This window comes from Alligator mississippiensis, chromosome 4 (assembly GCF_030867095.1).
Source record: "Alligator mississippiensis isolate rAllMis1 chromosome 4, rAllMis1, whole genome shotgun sequence".
NCBI classification, from domain to species: Eukaryota; Metazoa; Chordata; order Crocodylia; family Alligatoridae; genus Alligator; species Alligator mississippiensis.
Genome location: NC_081827.1, coordinates 168,016,991 through 168,032,946, shown reverse-complemented (window position 1 = coordinate 168,032,946; position 15,956 = coordinate 168,016,991). Strand labels below are relative to the sequence as shown.

At 42.8% G+C, this 15,956-nt stretch overlaps 1 protein-coding gene across 2 annotated transcripts in view; it reads left to right on the top strand.

Moving 5' to 3' along the window:
* Positions 1-1,373: 1,373 nt before the first annotated feature.
* Positions 1,374-15,956, top strand: part of SKAP1 (src kinase associated phosphoprotein 1) — a 253,786-nt gene continuing 239,203 nt past the window's right edge. For both annotated transcript variants that reach the window (XM_019482590.2, XM_014603650.3), the window contains exons 1-2: positions 1,374-1,513; positions 10,864-10,969. In XM_019482590.2, the coding sequence (XP_019338135.1) occupies positions 1,462-1,513; positions 10,864-10,969 (158 nt within the window). In that variant the 5' untranslated portion in view covers positions 1,374-1,461. The remainder of the gene's footprint in view (positions 1,514-10,863; positions 10,970-15,956) is intronic.

Sequence of the window (15,956 nt, the reverse complement as noted above, 5' to 3'; positions counted from 1 at the left end):
CATGATTCAGTTAGGGAAGGGTTGCCAGCTTTGGTCAATACACATCCTGAAATTCAGGAATAATTCAGACAGGGTATACACACAGACAGCTTGGGCCAGTTCATATGTAATAGCAGATGAGGGGATATACGATTGTGTGTTAATCAAATTCAATGCCTGGTTTTTGTTATGGGCTCTGAAAATGAATGCAGGAATACAAAGTTTGTATTTATTGCAGTCAATAAAATGGGTTAGAGAAATGGAGATAATGGAGCAATGCACTTAGTTCTTTCTCCAGGCAAGGCCCAGGCATAGGTACATGCATTGTAAGAAAGCAGAATTCAATTCCTTTCTGCTACAGAATGTAGGAAGTTGCATTTATAGTACACCAGAATACAGTTCTCTGCCTGTAGTCTGCAGGAAGGGGATCCTGCTTTGCTCTAGGACAGCGGTTTTCACCCTTTTTTAATTTGCAGACCCCTAAAAATTTCAAATGGAGGTGTGGACCCCTTTGAACTGTGTGTGGGTATTCACACACTTTTGATTGATCATAATCATCTTTTGCGGACCCCCTCAACATAGTCTGCAGACCCACAGCAGTCCATGGACCACAGGTTGAAAACCGTTGGTCTAGGATACATACAACATAGTGCCTTCTCTGAGCCTAGCATAGGCTTGGGATGCAAAACAGCAATGTGTCACAAGCTTACATATACACACAGAGACTGGTGCAGGGAGATCTGAAAGGCTGTATAGCATATATACTCTAGGACTCTCCCCATTAAAGTAGAGCAGTTGTTCTCAACCTTGCTAGAGGTACCCCGTGGAAAATGCTAGCTCTTAGTTTTAATTAATTTTTGCCTATGGAAAAATAAACAGGGCAGTTTTTTCTGTTGCAGAGAACTCAGAAAGGCTGCAACAAGTCAGAATGTTTTTTGACACTGTGGATTCCAATTTGAAACAGAAAGTTTATCTTGTAAATCATGTGTTAAGTGTTTGCACACCTAGCTGTGCTAACGTTGTGTGGTACCCTTGAAGGGATCGCGTGCCACCCCAGGCTGCCCCAACACCCTAGTTGAGAATCACTGAGGTAGAGGAGAGTGAATTTTCAATTGCATTCCTACTGCGGCATCTCTATGCAGGCGTTTGCAGGGTGCAGCCTGGATAACCCCTCAAAGGTAGTTGCACACCTAGCTCTTATTAAGAAGTGACAACCCTTGAACTCCTGTAAAATATACACTGAAAACAAATGAGAGATCAGTGCCTGGCTCCCAGTGATGCTCTCAGTTTAGGTGTCGCTCATGATGTAGCAGCATCAACTAGTGGAGGAGGAGGAAGAGGGGGAGGTACTTTTGCAACAGTTCCTCCCCTCTTTTCACCACCTACTGGCCCTCCCTGCTTCCTTTCTCACTCAGTCTCTGCCCCTGAGGGACAGCAGGAGGAGGTTTTTGCACCTTGGGACGGTTTCCTTTGCCCTTCCCAATGCAGGCACCAGGCAGCTTCATCCCTGAGGAGATTCAGGGGCTCCTTGAAGGTAACCATAGCTTCCTCCTCCCCAGTGCCCAGGGCCTCTGGTTGGAAGCTACTACAGTGGCTTTTTGAGTAGGAGCAAAAATTAGGGGTGCTTTTTCTATCTCTCAGCTTGGAGCAGGGAGCTCAGAAGCTGCTCCTTCAGGCCAGGTGAGGGACCCTAGGCTTCTAAGGCATGCGGGCCTTATTCCACTGTTTCTGCTGAGAACATGGCTGCCTGTCCAGGTGGCACGCTAACATTGCCTGAGGGTGAGTCCCTGTCTGAGTGGCACTGCATACAGGCCCCCCCCGATCCATTTGTGTAGGGGAGTGAGGGTACCTGAGATGTTTCAGCATTGCACAACAATGCCACATCATATAGCGTGATGCCATCGGTAGTATGGGGCTACTCTGACGTGGCATGTAGATACCCCTGTGTGGCCTGCTGCCGCTCTATGGGTTCTTATACTGAGTTTTTCTGACAGTATCTGATTGCTTTCCAGACAGAGTATTAGGCAGCATGATTAACATGTTGGTGTCTTGCACTGGCCCAGAGGCATGTGAGGCAGAAAAGGGTTTTTTGGTAGGGGTTGTTTTTTGAATAAGATGCTGCATGTTACAGACTAGAGACACCTCTCTAACAGCACTGTTGTACCACACAACATGTCAGATTATGAGGGTGCAATGAACCAGTTGGCTCAAATTCCCACTTAAGTAGTAACCCTCAGAAAAAGTAGGCCCCAGAGACTCTGAAAACTACATCAACTTTAAGCTCTATCTCTGTTTAAAGGTTTACTCTAAGACCCCTTATTACTCAACAGCCTAATGGATGAACCTGCCTTTAGTTTGCTGCTTGTTTTCATGACCCTGTTGGGTGCATAACCTCTGTCATGTGGCACATGCTTGCAGGATACCATACCATACTTTATTTCTTGGCAAATTTAAAACAACCCTTACCCCTCTCTTTATTAAAACTGAGTGTCAGATTGAGTTGAAGTTATAGTAATTCCTTCTATCCACAGATTTCCGTGCACTATACCAATGTACACTGATTAGCCCGACCCATAATAGGGTAAAGAAAGGCTCCATAAATGAGTTCCCATAGAAACCCAGAAATAGGCTGCTTCTGGGTTAAATGGTCGTGATTCCTTATCCATATTACTTCAGCTATTTGGGTACCTTACTGGGCACTGCCAGCTTGAAATCTGAGTTTATTTAAATCAAAAACCAAGTTCATATCTTACTTTAGATCCTACAGCCCAGGGTTGCCCAAAAAGTTTTGTACAATATTAACAGCTATCTTTGATACTTCTTTCCCCTGTCCTTGTGGAAAAGATCCACACAAACAAGAAGGGGAGATTACAGAGCTGGTAATTACCCCTTAACACCACCGAACTGCTCATCTACCACGCTCATTGCTATTTAAGTGTTGGGCATGGAGTCTCCTATATATAATCTCTAATTTATCTACTCTGTAAATAAATGTTAGCTGGAGAGTTACAAAGTTAGTGTAGTGGTTTTTCACTGCACACTGACTCACATGTACATGTGCTGTGAATAAATACATCCTGCTGTTCTGAATGATGGAGAAGAGGGTAATTTCCTGCTCATTTCTTGCCATTTTGAATCTCCCTGAGTCTGGGTCATTCTGCTGATAGGCTTTTATCACTTTTGGTTTCCTATTGAGAAGACATCAGGTAGCTAGCAGCATTGTTCTCCCATTCTGAGAGGTGGAGTGACTGGGATCTGTCACTTTGAGAGAAAAAGTGCATCTTACAGGCTTGTCAAAGCTCAATTTCAAATGCTTTGTGTCTTTTCCCCAGAAGTGCAGCGTACAGGCTTGTCAGAGCTCAATTTCAAATGCTTTGTGTCTTCCCCCAGATGTAGGTGTGAATTTCCTCCTCTGTTTTTTAATCATGGGGTTGCAGTGAAGTTTACCCTTTCACATTTTTGATGTGCAGCACTTTATTGTTCAGAGCTGACACTTCTGTAAACAACTCATTTCTGCACCTGCCGCCTTCCTTTAACTTAGATTATTTTCTTGTTAGCTGACTGTTTTTAATTGAAGTCTTCAGATCTCCTTCTAAAGCAGAGCCTTTGTTTGCTGACAAGTATAGCAGGCTATGAATGGAGATTAATTGCATGTCACATACTTCTGTATCAAACTTGCTGTGTCTTAACAATCTGTACAGTCTATGGGCATGTCAATATATAAGGAGGATTCTAGCTAGTCAGGCTAGAAAGAAGGGAGTTTTGTTGTTCCAATGTTTGCAAAGTGCATCATCAGGAGAACTTACCTATTTAAAATGATGATCAGAAATGAGATACCAAGAATGTACTGCTCTTCAGGCAATAATGTCCATTTTCTTGTATTAAAGTTTGGTCTTTTATGGCACTGTATTAGCCAGGAGTATGTTCATAATACCCAAAGAACTGCTAGTGAATGACTTGTTAAAGACAGTGCTGTTATTGTCATGCCTAATAGACTTTCAACCAATGTGGGCTCAAAGCTATTACTGCTTGTGTTCTCTCTTGGTACCAATTCTGCAAACACTTATGAATGTGCTTAATTTTATGCCTGTGAGTAGTTTTCTTGCAGTCAGTTGCCTTAGATGTGTAAAGTTCAGCATTGTGTGGGCATGTGCCTATTTGGAACCCATGTTTTTATTGATGTGATAGCATGGAAGTTGATTGTTCTAAAAGCTATGCCCCCACTCCTCCCTTTTTTTAATGTTACTGTCCCAAGAGTTTCTCCCTTTTTCTTTTATCTTTTCAATGAACACAGCAATGTGGCTGACCCATAGTCAATCTAGAGATGCTGTTTTGTTTACCAGATGTGCAAGTGATGGCCATATAATAGTCTGTTTTGCTTGCTTCCTTGTTCGTGTTAGCTGCCGGCATTTGGAAACCTGTAAGAAACCTGTCTTTGCAGGAGTGTGGGCAACAAGCAAAATAGACCAGATGGTGCAACATGCTTTTCTCATTACACCTGCAATAGCACAACAAAGCTGGTGGGGTCTAATTTCAGGACAAGCAGCTTTACTGCTGTTGTCTCTTTCTAAAAATACTCTTTAATACTCCACCCTCCCTGATAGGGATTAAGTCTTGGTCAGTGCTCAGGGGGTGCCTGGACTTTTAAAGGTCTGAGAATTTAAGGTTAAAGCCTGGAAGCTGAAAATTCAGGTGGATGTTCCTGGCTTTGGTCAGACTGTTCTGCTTCATGAGTATATAACAAGTGAGACTATATATTTAGAGTGCTGCAGAAAGGCAAGTTGAAAACAGGATATCTTAATTCTAGATTTCACTTCTTTTGTGGGTTTGGATGAAAGTTTTTTGGACAAATCCTCTTGTCTTTACTTATGGTTAAATCCTCTCTGTGGAACAAGCTTATAGAAAGACCGAGAAGCTCAAGTTACTTTAACATATAGATTTAGGGCTGTGGTTCCTTCTTGGGGGATGAAGTGGAAATAGGGAGGAGGGAATGACATTCCAGAGCTATGGCTATCCCAATCTCTATACAAAAAGGGACATACCAAATTCATGATTTCGCGATTTTCACAAAAATTGCAAAATTGGTAGTTTCCTGCAAAAAAGCACAGGGACTGTGAAAAAGCACAAAATCAGGGAGCTGCAAACAGAAAATAGTGGGTAACCCTGGTGTCCTGAAGCAGGGGGGGGGAATTTTTGTAGCAGAGCACAGCAGGCCCTATCCCACACACTGATTGGCTGAGGGGCCGTCTATCAGTCGCTGGGGAGGGGTGGAAATTCTGGGGTCCCTTGACCAATCAGGCCTGGGGAGGGGGGTGTGCCACAAAAGTGGCAACTGGCGCCATGTTTGGACTGTGAAATTGGGAGGCAGCCACCCCAAATTTGGTAGTTTCCTGTACATAAATCCTGCAGGCTTCAAGGCAATCATGCAAGAGCTTGGTGCATCTGTACTACTCAGCAGTTGCCCACCTTAGGGTTTCTGAAGTCCACATATTATTTTGCTGCTCCAAGTCTTGCCCTTCTCCAGTATGGATATGTGGGGACAAGAGTGGAGGGACTAATGGGCCAAGGTGAAATTAGAACTGAAAAATGTGAATGGGACTGGTGCGAACCTTGCATAGGTAAGTTCAGAGGGAAAACTATGCCTCTGAATAAGTTTAAGTGCAAAAACAGAACTGCTATTTATTCCTTCTGATAGCTAGAAACAGTGGTTGTAAAGAACAAGAGGCTTGCATAACACATATGGTATTTTAAAACCTTTTATCCCCCTCACTGAGTGCTGATTAGTTCCTAGAATTTAGTGCCACCATTTATAATGTTATTTACTACCTGGACTTTAGTGGTTGTGACATAATTTTATGGCACTGCATCTCCTACTGGATTAAAGTGGGTAATTCTGATCACATTTGCCAACTCTCCTGAAGCACTTGATGAAATTTCAACTTTTTTTTTCTTCTTTTTAACCTTTTTAGCTGCAGGAAATGAAAAGGAGAGTCCTGTAAACTTTCAGAGTGGATCGCAGAGAGCAATCTATAAACATCAAGAATATAATATTACAGACAAGCAGTAAAACTAACATTAGGGTGATTTACTCTAGACCTGCTTACATATTGCTCTTCCTGATCTACTTTGAAAGTTTATGGCTGGGCTTTTTTTTTCATTTCCTGGTGCTATAAACATAGTAGATGGCTATGAAAGGGGGCTCAGCATAGCTTGCAGAAGTGATCGTGGTTTTATTATAACTTATCCAGCAGCTGATCCACACTGACATCTGAGTAAGTAAATACCATATTAGAGCTAATCACATACTCATAGAGTTAATCTGCTCTTAAAAATGATGGAGGGACAAAATATGTATTTGTATTTTTATTAAGATGGCCCAAGCTTTTTCAGCGTGTGTGGTTTTTTGGGGTCCCCCCCTTTCCCTCTACTCATTCATTGTAGAAATATGGCCCATAAAATATTTTTTTCCCTTAAGTCTCCCTTTATGGCCTATTTCTGTTTTGCCACTGATGGAGAAACAAGTAAGCTTGTATGTCATAAATTCCCCATTCTTGCTTTTGTCCCTTAGCTTTCGTTTGCTTGTTTGTCTTTAGATTGTGTGAGTTATTTAGTGCAGGGGTATTTGGGAGCACATAAGTGGCATTAACAGAAGTCAGTTTTAAGTGGTTTGTGTCAAGAAGCATAAATGGTATTGTTGGCCCTCTGATGGGCTAGTAGTGCTATGTCCCCATCTCTCAAACTAAACCCAAAGGGGTGGGTTGGTCCAAGGGTGAGTAGTCAGTCTGAGTGCAGGTCTGCTCTGCCACATACTTCCCATGTAATCTTGGGCAAGTTGCCTATGGCTAGATTTACAAAGTTGAGGGGTAGGGAAATCATGTGCCAAAAGAGGTACCTGCTCCAGTGCTGAGGTGTTGCTGGCATTCACAAAACACCTGGCCCAAATTTCTGTTGCTGGGTGTGTGCACAATTGCACAGGTCCTACTAGTGTGTCCATCTCATGCCTAAGCCCTGATTCGATTTACAGTTGGGCATTCCCACACCTGTCCCACCTGCGGGGCCTGATCTGAAAGGCATGGTCTGATAATGTCCACTAACTGAAGCTTTGCACAGAATAAAACCAAGAAGCTGTAGGTAGTGGTACCAACCACCTTATGCCCAGTTACACAGTGGGTAAGGTTCTTTCCCAGCTTATATGGGATAGATGGGTTCAAATCTCTTCTGCCTTATTTGGAGCAATATTTTGACTCCAAATCTTCTACCTCCAGGAAAACACCCTAGCCACTGGGATGAAGAATATTCTGAGATGAGCTTTGGCTTCCACCAGAAATCAATCCCAGGCACAATATACAGCTCTGGACTCGCCACATGCAGTGAGGAAGCCAGCAAGACAATTTGGCTTCCAAGCACACTAAGCTGGTGCAGTCTCCCACCCAGGTCCCCAGAGCAGCCCCTCTTACAGTGCTGCTTTTCAACATCTCTTCTGTTGAAACTATTCCACTTGGTATGAAATACTTGAATATTCATTAGCCTAGGGAGAAAGAATCTATAGCTTGGTGGTTAAGGCACTAACTTGGGAGAGTTGGGTTCCAGACCATGCTTCAGTGAATAATTAATTTAATCCAGAGTGGAACAGCTTAATATTAAATATTTGCTGAGTTTGGAACCCAAGTCTCCTAGGTGAGTGCTTTAAGCACCAGACTGTGTAATCACTTGCTCTTTGTCCTGGGCAAATATTCAAATATTTTATTTAAAAATGGATCAATTTCAGAAGAGACTGAAATTGCCACTTCTGTCTGCCTGTATGGCTTTGTGGTTAGAGCACTCGCTTGGCAGGCGGGTGGTCTGGGTTCAGTGGATAGGGGAAGGGATTTGAACCTGTCTCCCACATCTGAAGCAAGTGCTTTAACCCAGGGGTGGCCAACCTGTGGCACAGGTGCCACAAGTACCATGGGTAGCTTCTGTGTGTGGCACGTGGCAGATGGGGGAGGGGACAGGCAGCAAAGTGACAGATATGGCTGGGAGGAAAAAAGTAGAGCATCAGATCAGGCAGGGAACATAGGGTAGGAAGGAGAAATCAGATTGGGTAAAGAAAAGGGACTGGAGTGGCCCTTGGGATGGGTATAGGGCGTTGTGGTGCCAAAAAGGTTGGCCCCCACTGCTCTAACTGGTGGAGTTAGTACAGCAAAAATGGCAATAGTGAATGTGTTGGTTTCTTGTGCAGGAAGAAAGGGCTGAGCTTGAGTAGGCACTAGACTCCAGGGAGAGTCACACCTGAGTCTTTAACAATGATAGGCGGTCAGCTATTTTCTGATGTCTGGGCTTAGGCTCTGTCCCACTCTTTGGCAGGTTAGCTTAGGTGGTTCCTTGCTCATTTTATATCCCCGAATTAGCACCCAGGCTCCTCTTATACTATACATAAGGAGAATCAGGTGCTTAAGAATGGGATTCATAGAAGCCAGTGTCTCACTAGGCAGCAGGGCACTGCAGTGCTCAGCAGTTTGGTGCCTAAGTCAGTCTCATGTATCAAGCTCTTACTCACTCTGTGCCTCGGTTCCTGCCTCCGCAGTGGGATAAAAACACCGTGGTGTCCTGAGGGTATGCGTGAAGCCTGGTGTGGTCAGACACTTTGGCACTTAAACCTGTACAACTTAGATATTGCAGAGCTGCCCCAGTCAGGGGTTAACAAGGCACGGCTGCTTCTGTTTGCTCTAATTGTGGGACAAAGGAGGGCAGCTGTGCTCCTACCAGGAAAGCAGAGAGAGCAGGTGGATTTTGTTAAGCTTTGTGCTTAGAAGGAGTTGCTCCTTGGAAGTGGGAAGAGAGGAGACAATGACAGTAAATGAGGAGAAAGGAGTTGGCCAATCTGAGTTTGGCTCATGCTTATTTATTAACTAGAGTTCAGTATCACCTTAGGTGCATGAAAATTGAAGGTTTCAATAAACACAACCCAGGAACAAGGGCTTGTTTCGGAAACAAAAAGCTGTGTGAACTTGGTGTTAATTATTTAATTGTTGTTTTCAGAGTAATGCTTGCTTGTAGCTTCATGGGATAGGTAAGAATAGAAACTTGGTCTTTTGGCTGTTAGTACACACTCAGAGTTCCTAGCTGTGCTATTCTTTCTCCAGACTTTGATGCATAGCATGCTGATTCACCCTGGCCCGTGATTTCCATTTTAAAGTGCTATTATAACTTCAGCATTCTTTTAGTGTGCCTTCTTGTGTGTCATGGAGCAGGTGGTAGAAGGAAATTAAGCTTGATGAGTTAGACAGAAAAGGATATTCCTCCTGTGCCATTTTGATCTTGAAAGTGTGCTATGTACTTGCAGGTGGAGGAGGTGGGTTTTAAAAAGCTGTGTGAACTCCTAGAGTGTACTAAAGACAGTACTCTCTTTTTGGCTAACTTACATGCAGCAGAAGCATAAAGCTTTGGAAGTCTTGCAAGCAGGATATTAAACTCTCATTAGTGTTACAGTTAGGGGTATGTTCCATCTTGGGCAGGCCTGTGTGCGCACAGCACTGGCTTTGCTTCCAGTTTCTCCTCTACCAGTATAAACTAGCTGTCACACCCTTTTGAAATGTATGGCCTTATGCTGGTATAAGTGAGAATGGAATTAGATTCTCAGTCTCTGAACAACTGCTTAACAGTTCTTCAAAAAAGAGCACAGATATCTATACAAATAAGATATCTTTTGACAAATAGCAAAACAATGGGAATGAATTACTTTCCAGGGTAATTTCTATTTGAGAGTATTTTTCAGGACGCTCAGTCTGGCTCAATTAAGACAAGCGCATGCAGTTTGGAAGGTATACAGTACTAATATTTCACATGAAGCAGTTTATTTGATCATAGAAATGCATCTACCCAGACAACCTTAGTAACCCATCATCCCTTCTTTTAAACCATATTTACTCTGTGTCTAATCCCCCCACCCCTGCCTTCCCTTATTGGGTACATTAAAGACATGGTTTATCTTGTATTGCACCAATAAACATTGAGGATCCCACACTGCAATACAAATGCATATTGAACTGAACCATAAGTAATGCGTTGTTGAGTGCTGTCTCTTCGTAAAGATAAGTTTTGTTCAGAATAAAAAACCTGGGGTTTGTCTTATTTCCCATACATGCAGGTGAATATCCCATATTGAGTTTTGGATCTTGATGTGGACAGCATGGCGTCTACTGCTTTTTTATTTAATGTTGAAAAACACTTTTTTTTCCCACCTGGCACCCAAGTGTCTGGCATCACCAACATCAGTGGGGGTGGGCTTGGGACTCTCTTCACTCAAGTGAGCACAAAAATGCTCTTGTTCATGTGCTTCCAGCTTTGGAACCACTCTTTATCTGCTGCAGTCAAAAGGCATTTTGCCCCTCTGGGGAGATGGAATTACCCACTTTATGGGTGAAAAGCATTTGTATTCAGCATCATACTAAAGTTTTCTATTACCTCTCTGCTTTTTCTTCTGTTCATTTATTTTCATTGTACTCCTTCCCTCTTTTCCCCTACCACCCTCACACCCAGTTTCACTTTTTGACTTTGTCTTTTATGCTAAGTTTTGTCTAATTTTGTTTGTCCTTCCCCACTGCTTTTGCTTGAGTGACTTCTTCACTGTTTCTTCTTGACTTTTAACCTTTCTCATTGGCATTATTTGTGCAGTTTGTTTTGTTTTAATCTCTGTTTATTTTAAATACTTGTCTAATTTTTCCAGCTGAAAAATCTTCAGACTTATTCTGCCTTTCACTTGCGTTATTCAATATCATGGTCCTAAACTCTCCCTCTACTCCATCATGTATGTGTTTCTTATTTGGAAACAAGTTTTTGCTTCCTCATCTAATTATTGTCCTACCCCATCTAATTTTTTGACTGATATAGTTCTCTTTGCAGATGCTGAAGTTTACCTGGTGGATGGGCTGCAGAATGAGAACCTGAGCGCTAGAGCAAGAGAAGAGAGAGAGATGATTCTTTTCAACTTCCAGCATATCAAAGCCAGGTTTGTAATTTCTGCTCTAAGTTCTGATGGGAGCAGTTCCTCTGGAGGCAGCATTGCTGGGATTCTAGGTCCACACCAGCAGAACTGCAGGTCTTGGCACCCCATCTCATTGAACAGATTTAGCAGTTGCATTTGGGTGGCATTCTCAAAAGTGCCATTGGATAAATGAGCATGTGAGCAGCAAAAAAAGCAGGGTGGGGGGTGCAAGAGTGACTTTACCTAAAAGATTTTATTTTGAATTCAGGCATGCATGTTCTCTGCATAGCAGTGACACAAACCACTGGATGTGTGCAGTACTGTACACAGTGCTGTTACACTGACGTATGGTACATGGAACCAGAAGTGGATCCAGGATTTTGTAAATGGGGATGCAGGAGCAGTGACCAGTGAGGCAGGGGTGGCTGTAGCCCCTTCTCCCAGCCGCCTCCTTCCTTCCCAATGGGGCAGGCAGACTGTGCCCCGGGAGCAGCTGGAAGCTTTAAGTCCTGAAGAAGGTAGCTTTTCCCCCATCTTTTTTCCTCCATGCTCAGAGGCATGTCCCCTCTCTTCTCCACTCATTCCCCTTCTCCCTTCTCTGTTGTTCTTAGTATCCCTGATGTTGGGTGCTGTCCTGTAGGCAAGGGGATTTCCTGTCCTGTTCCAGCTGGGCTGTGTGGGGCTTGGGCTTGGCCTGGGATGGCGGTGGGCCAGTAGGTTTCCCTTGCCTGCTCCAGGACTGGTGGAGAACACTCAGGTGGGGGCGGGGGGTGCCTCTGGGCACAGAGGGAAAGGGAGGTGAGTAAATTATTACCTGATTTGGACTGAAAAAAGTCCCAGGCTACTGTTCCTGCCAGGTGGTCAGTACAGGAGGGTGTGAGGTTGGACCACTGCACCCCCTCTGGATCTGTGCAAAATGGCACATGAGTGGAATCCTTCCTGTCAAATATTTTTTTTTCCATTTTAAGCTCTGTTGGGTAGGGATCATGCTTTTTTTTGTGTACGTGTGCAGATCCTATGGCACAGGTGTTGTCAGAAACAAGTAATAAAATGAATATTATTCTTTACTGGAAGATTTTGCAAACAGGCATGTGAGTGAATATTCACCATGTGGAAAATTTACCCTTCTAAATACCATGTTGGGATAGTGAGCCTAGAGGCCTGCCCTGCCACGCTGTTACTAACAGGGTGTATTTTTGGAAGTGTGCACTTTGATCTACCATTGAAATAGGGAGCCATTTTCAATGTTAAATTTCAGGTATGAATTTCTATTCCAAAATGCCCTACTCCCAGAATTTTGAGGGTGCTGTTTTATTGGGTCCATGAGTTTGGTACAGGACCAAAGTATGGATTACTTCATTTGAGTCCAGGGTTTAAACAAATGTGAGTTATGCTGACTTTCTAGCTAGAAAACTTTCCTTCTCAATGTTATGCATGGCGCACAGCATGTGAGAGTCTTGGACAGATGAAGCTGTGGACATTAACTTCAGTCTGTGCTCTTCCATTGGAGATATGATCCAGAATTCACTGATAATCATATCTTTTTAAGATGTGATCCATGGCACTTGGGGAGTTAAGATCTGATAATAAAACTCATGGTGGCTGACTGGTCTAAGCATCCAGCTTAAATAAAACTTCAGCCAAGTCCCTGAAAAGCAAAGAATTTTATCCTTCGGAAGGGCACAGCCAGATTCTATTCCCTACTGTCCCTCTGAAGAACTTTGCAAGATGCCCTGCTGTATCTTAATCGATCTTTCCTGATGGCTAATTAAGCATCACTTTTACTCAGCAACTCGGGACTGTGTAATTATCAGCCTGGGTTGCCCTGAATAACTGAAACAAGCCAAATGCAGGAGAAGATGGAAGCCTTTGAAAAATGGGGCCTGCATTTTATATGTGTAAAATAATGTCTGTAATATTGCAAAAACAAGTGCTTTAGGAACAGGCTGGTAGAATTTGCCTGAAACACCCAACCCCTACTGGGTGTTTATCCTGCTGGGAGAAAATTGAGGGCTAAATTGTCAGGCACAAAATTGTCAGGCACATTCCAAAATTGTCAGCCACCCAGAAATTAAATTTGTGGTTCTTTTATTTGCCTTTATGGCATTTTAGGTTTCATGTCTTCCAGCTTTTCTCTGCTACCATGGCACCATGAAACTTTTTAAATGAAAGCTGAGACACTGGGTTTTATTAAAAAATACCAAATAGCCAGAGACTTTCAATAAAATTGTGCGAGTTGGCAATGCTGGATTGTTTTGTTTGGTTACTGAGGCAGGCTATTTGTTACCCTACTCAGTTAAAAAGATGGGAATGACTCTTTGGGGAATAGAGGATCTAGGGTGTGGGCTGTTAAGCCCTGAGGGGAGCACCTTCTGAGCAGAAAGCATATTGTTGCTTTAATAACAAAGCAGTAAAAACCAAGGATAGGGAATGAATATGACCATGCTATATTTTTGGTGCATTTTGGAAAAAAATCACTTGCCACAGTAAGTTTTTAAAATTCTTAGTTACCTGCATTCTCAACAAGTGAAATATTTAATACTTAGATGCCAACATAGCTATATCTTTTAATGCTCTGGGAATGCAAAAGTCTGTGTTCAGAGATGTACTTTTTTTTTTTTTTTTATAGGTAGTCTTTTTTGTAATGTAATGAAGGTTGTTCTGAACTCCAGCACTACAAGGGAGATGGGAGGTGACTAGTAGTGTGTTGTGTGCATTAATACCATCGTAAGCTGCACCTTTTTTTAAGTGTCAAAGCAGTTGAAAGAACGTGTGATTTCTATTTGGCTGATGTTCAGAAAAATGACTCTGCAAAGCAAGTTACCATCTCACAGGGGTGTATGTCTACGTGTACAGGTCTATTTCAGTGGCACTGCCTCCCCCCCCCCCCCCCCCCCCCCCTGTGCTAGGAGAGAGCATTACATTTCTTTTATGACTACTGAGATAATAGAATTGGTTTTAAGTTTCAGGTTAGAGGACAATTCTGCTGTCATTCCACAGATGGCATCCAGTTGGAGAGTGCAGCAGACACTAATGGGGATGTAACTGTGACGGCGTTTGGTCTGCAGAATCCTTGCTTATGGGGTTGATGCACTGGATTTGACATTGAGATCCTGAGTGTCAACCTGAGTAGCCAGAGCTGTTAATTAGAAATACCATCCATTTTACTTGTTAAACAGGGCAAATTTGGTGCTTGGGTGCTGAGGTTATCCATCTCCTTAATTTTGAGCCTCTCTATGAAACTGTTCAGCATAAGTGTGGGTAGAAAAACACTGAGACAGTATAACATGGGACCTGTGATGCAACTGTCTGAGAAGAGACTTCTCAGTATTTGTCTGTCCTTTACTATATACTATATAAAGTATAAAAGAAGTCTTCCACATGATTCTGTTAATCTCACATATTGCTTTGTAAAGTTAGAGAAAGTTTATGGTGCACTCTTTTCTCTGCATATGGGTAAACACGTGGGGGCCCAATCCTACGGTCTTTGAAGCTGCTGTAAAATTCTTGGTAGCTTTAAGCAGAGCTGGTCTTTGATGCCAGTTGGAAACAGTTCTACCAGAAGAAAGCAACAGTCCTCAGTCCAAGTCTACAGGGCAATGAAAGTTTTCTTATGGTATTTCTTGCTGGGTGTCATTTGGGAATGGAAAGAGAAGTCTATGAATGTTGTTTTTCTGACCTGAAGAATTCAGAAAATGATTTGTGGTAGCAGATTACTGTAATAATAGCTACCACGTCTTTTAACATATCTAAGCAGGCCTTGCTGCGAGCACAGTGCAGGTTCATCTCTTCAGGGAGTTTGCTGTGGTTTTTGTGGTAGGTATTCAGGAAATCGTTGGTAGTCATGTTCAGGAAGCAACTGCATCTTTGGCGCAGGCCTTGCTTTGTCTGCTTTTCACCTCTTTGTTTCATGAAATATAACACTGCATATAGAATTTCATTATTCAGATTTATAATGGAGATAAGTAATGTGTCTAACAGTCAGAGAGATGCATCTCTGAAAGGGAAGGGGCCTCAGACCATGTGATTATCCCAAGCCAGGTTTAATAACTGTTCCTGTAACTTGGCCTGCAGGTCTTTATACCCTTCCCTTTCCTATGGCCTAATACTGTTTCCCCAAAGGGAGTTTTTTGCTCTTGACTATAATGCAAGCAATGCTGGACCTTCTGTGTCTGCAAGTGCTGCTGTGAGGATATATTGTTGTCTACCTACTGCAGGAAGTGCAGTCGGAAGGAAACAGAATTATTTTTGCAGTTTGTAATTAGCTGTGAGGGGGTTTGTCATGGTTTAGTTTGAAACATACTGTAAAAAAGCATTCTAGTCTGTGGTGGAGGGACTTTTGCTTTCTGACTTGGGTATGAAGGCTTGCATGCTCTATTTTGAAGAATGCGTTTGTCTATTTAAAGAGATGTCATTTTGAAACAGTCTATTTAAATGGTAGGTAATCTTGGTTCCCATTCTAGCCCTGCATTTCTTAAACATCTGTGCTCATGCACTTTGGCCTGTCAAGCTTACATGGTTTTGCAATCAAATTAGCTTTTGTGCATCTTGAATACCTCAGAATAAAGTCACAGAAATTTGAAGAAGTGACAGCATCATATGCTAATGTGTGGACATGTAGCGCGTCATCTGTTCTCCCTTAACTCCCCTCTTGATGTTCTCTTAATGTGCATTAAGAGTGTCTCTGTGAGAGATCTCGCTCCACTTTGTGTGTACCTTTCACTCAGGATTCTTGAACACAAGGAGAGTAATTAGAGTGCATAGTGACTTCACATCCTAGCTAATAACTTTCCTGGGTGGATAAGCCCTTACAAAAGACAGAGTGTAGCACCTAACATCCAAGTCCCATTTCACCTCTAAGGCATTATACTTAGGTGCCCAAGCAGAGTCCTATTCCATCTCGCAAAAGTCCCTGTAAAACAATTACAGTAAAAGCTGTGTTTTTCGGCACTTTACCATCCAGAATGCTCTATTAACCGGCATCTGTCACAGCAATACAAATCTTCCTTCA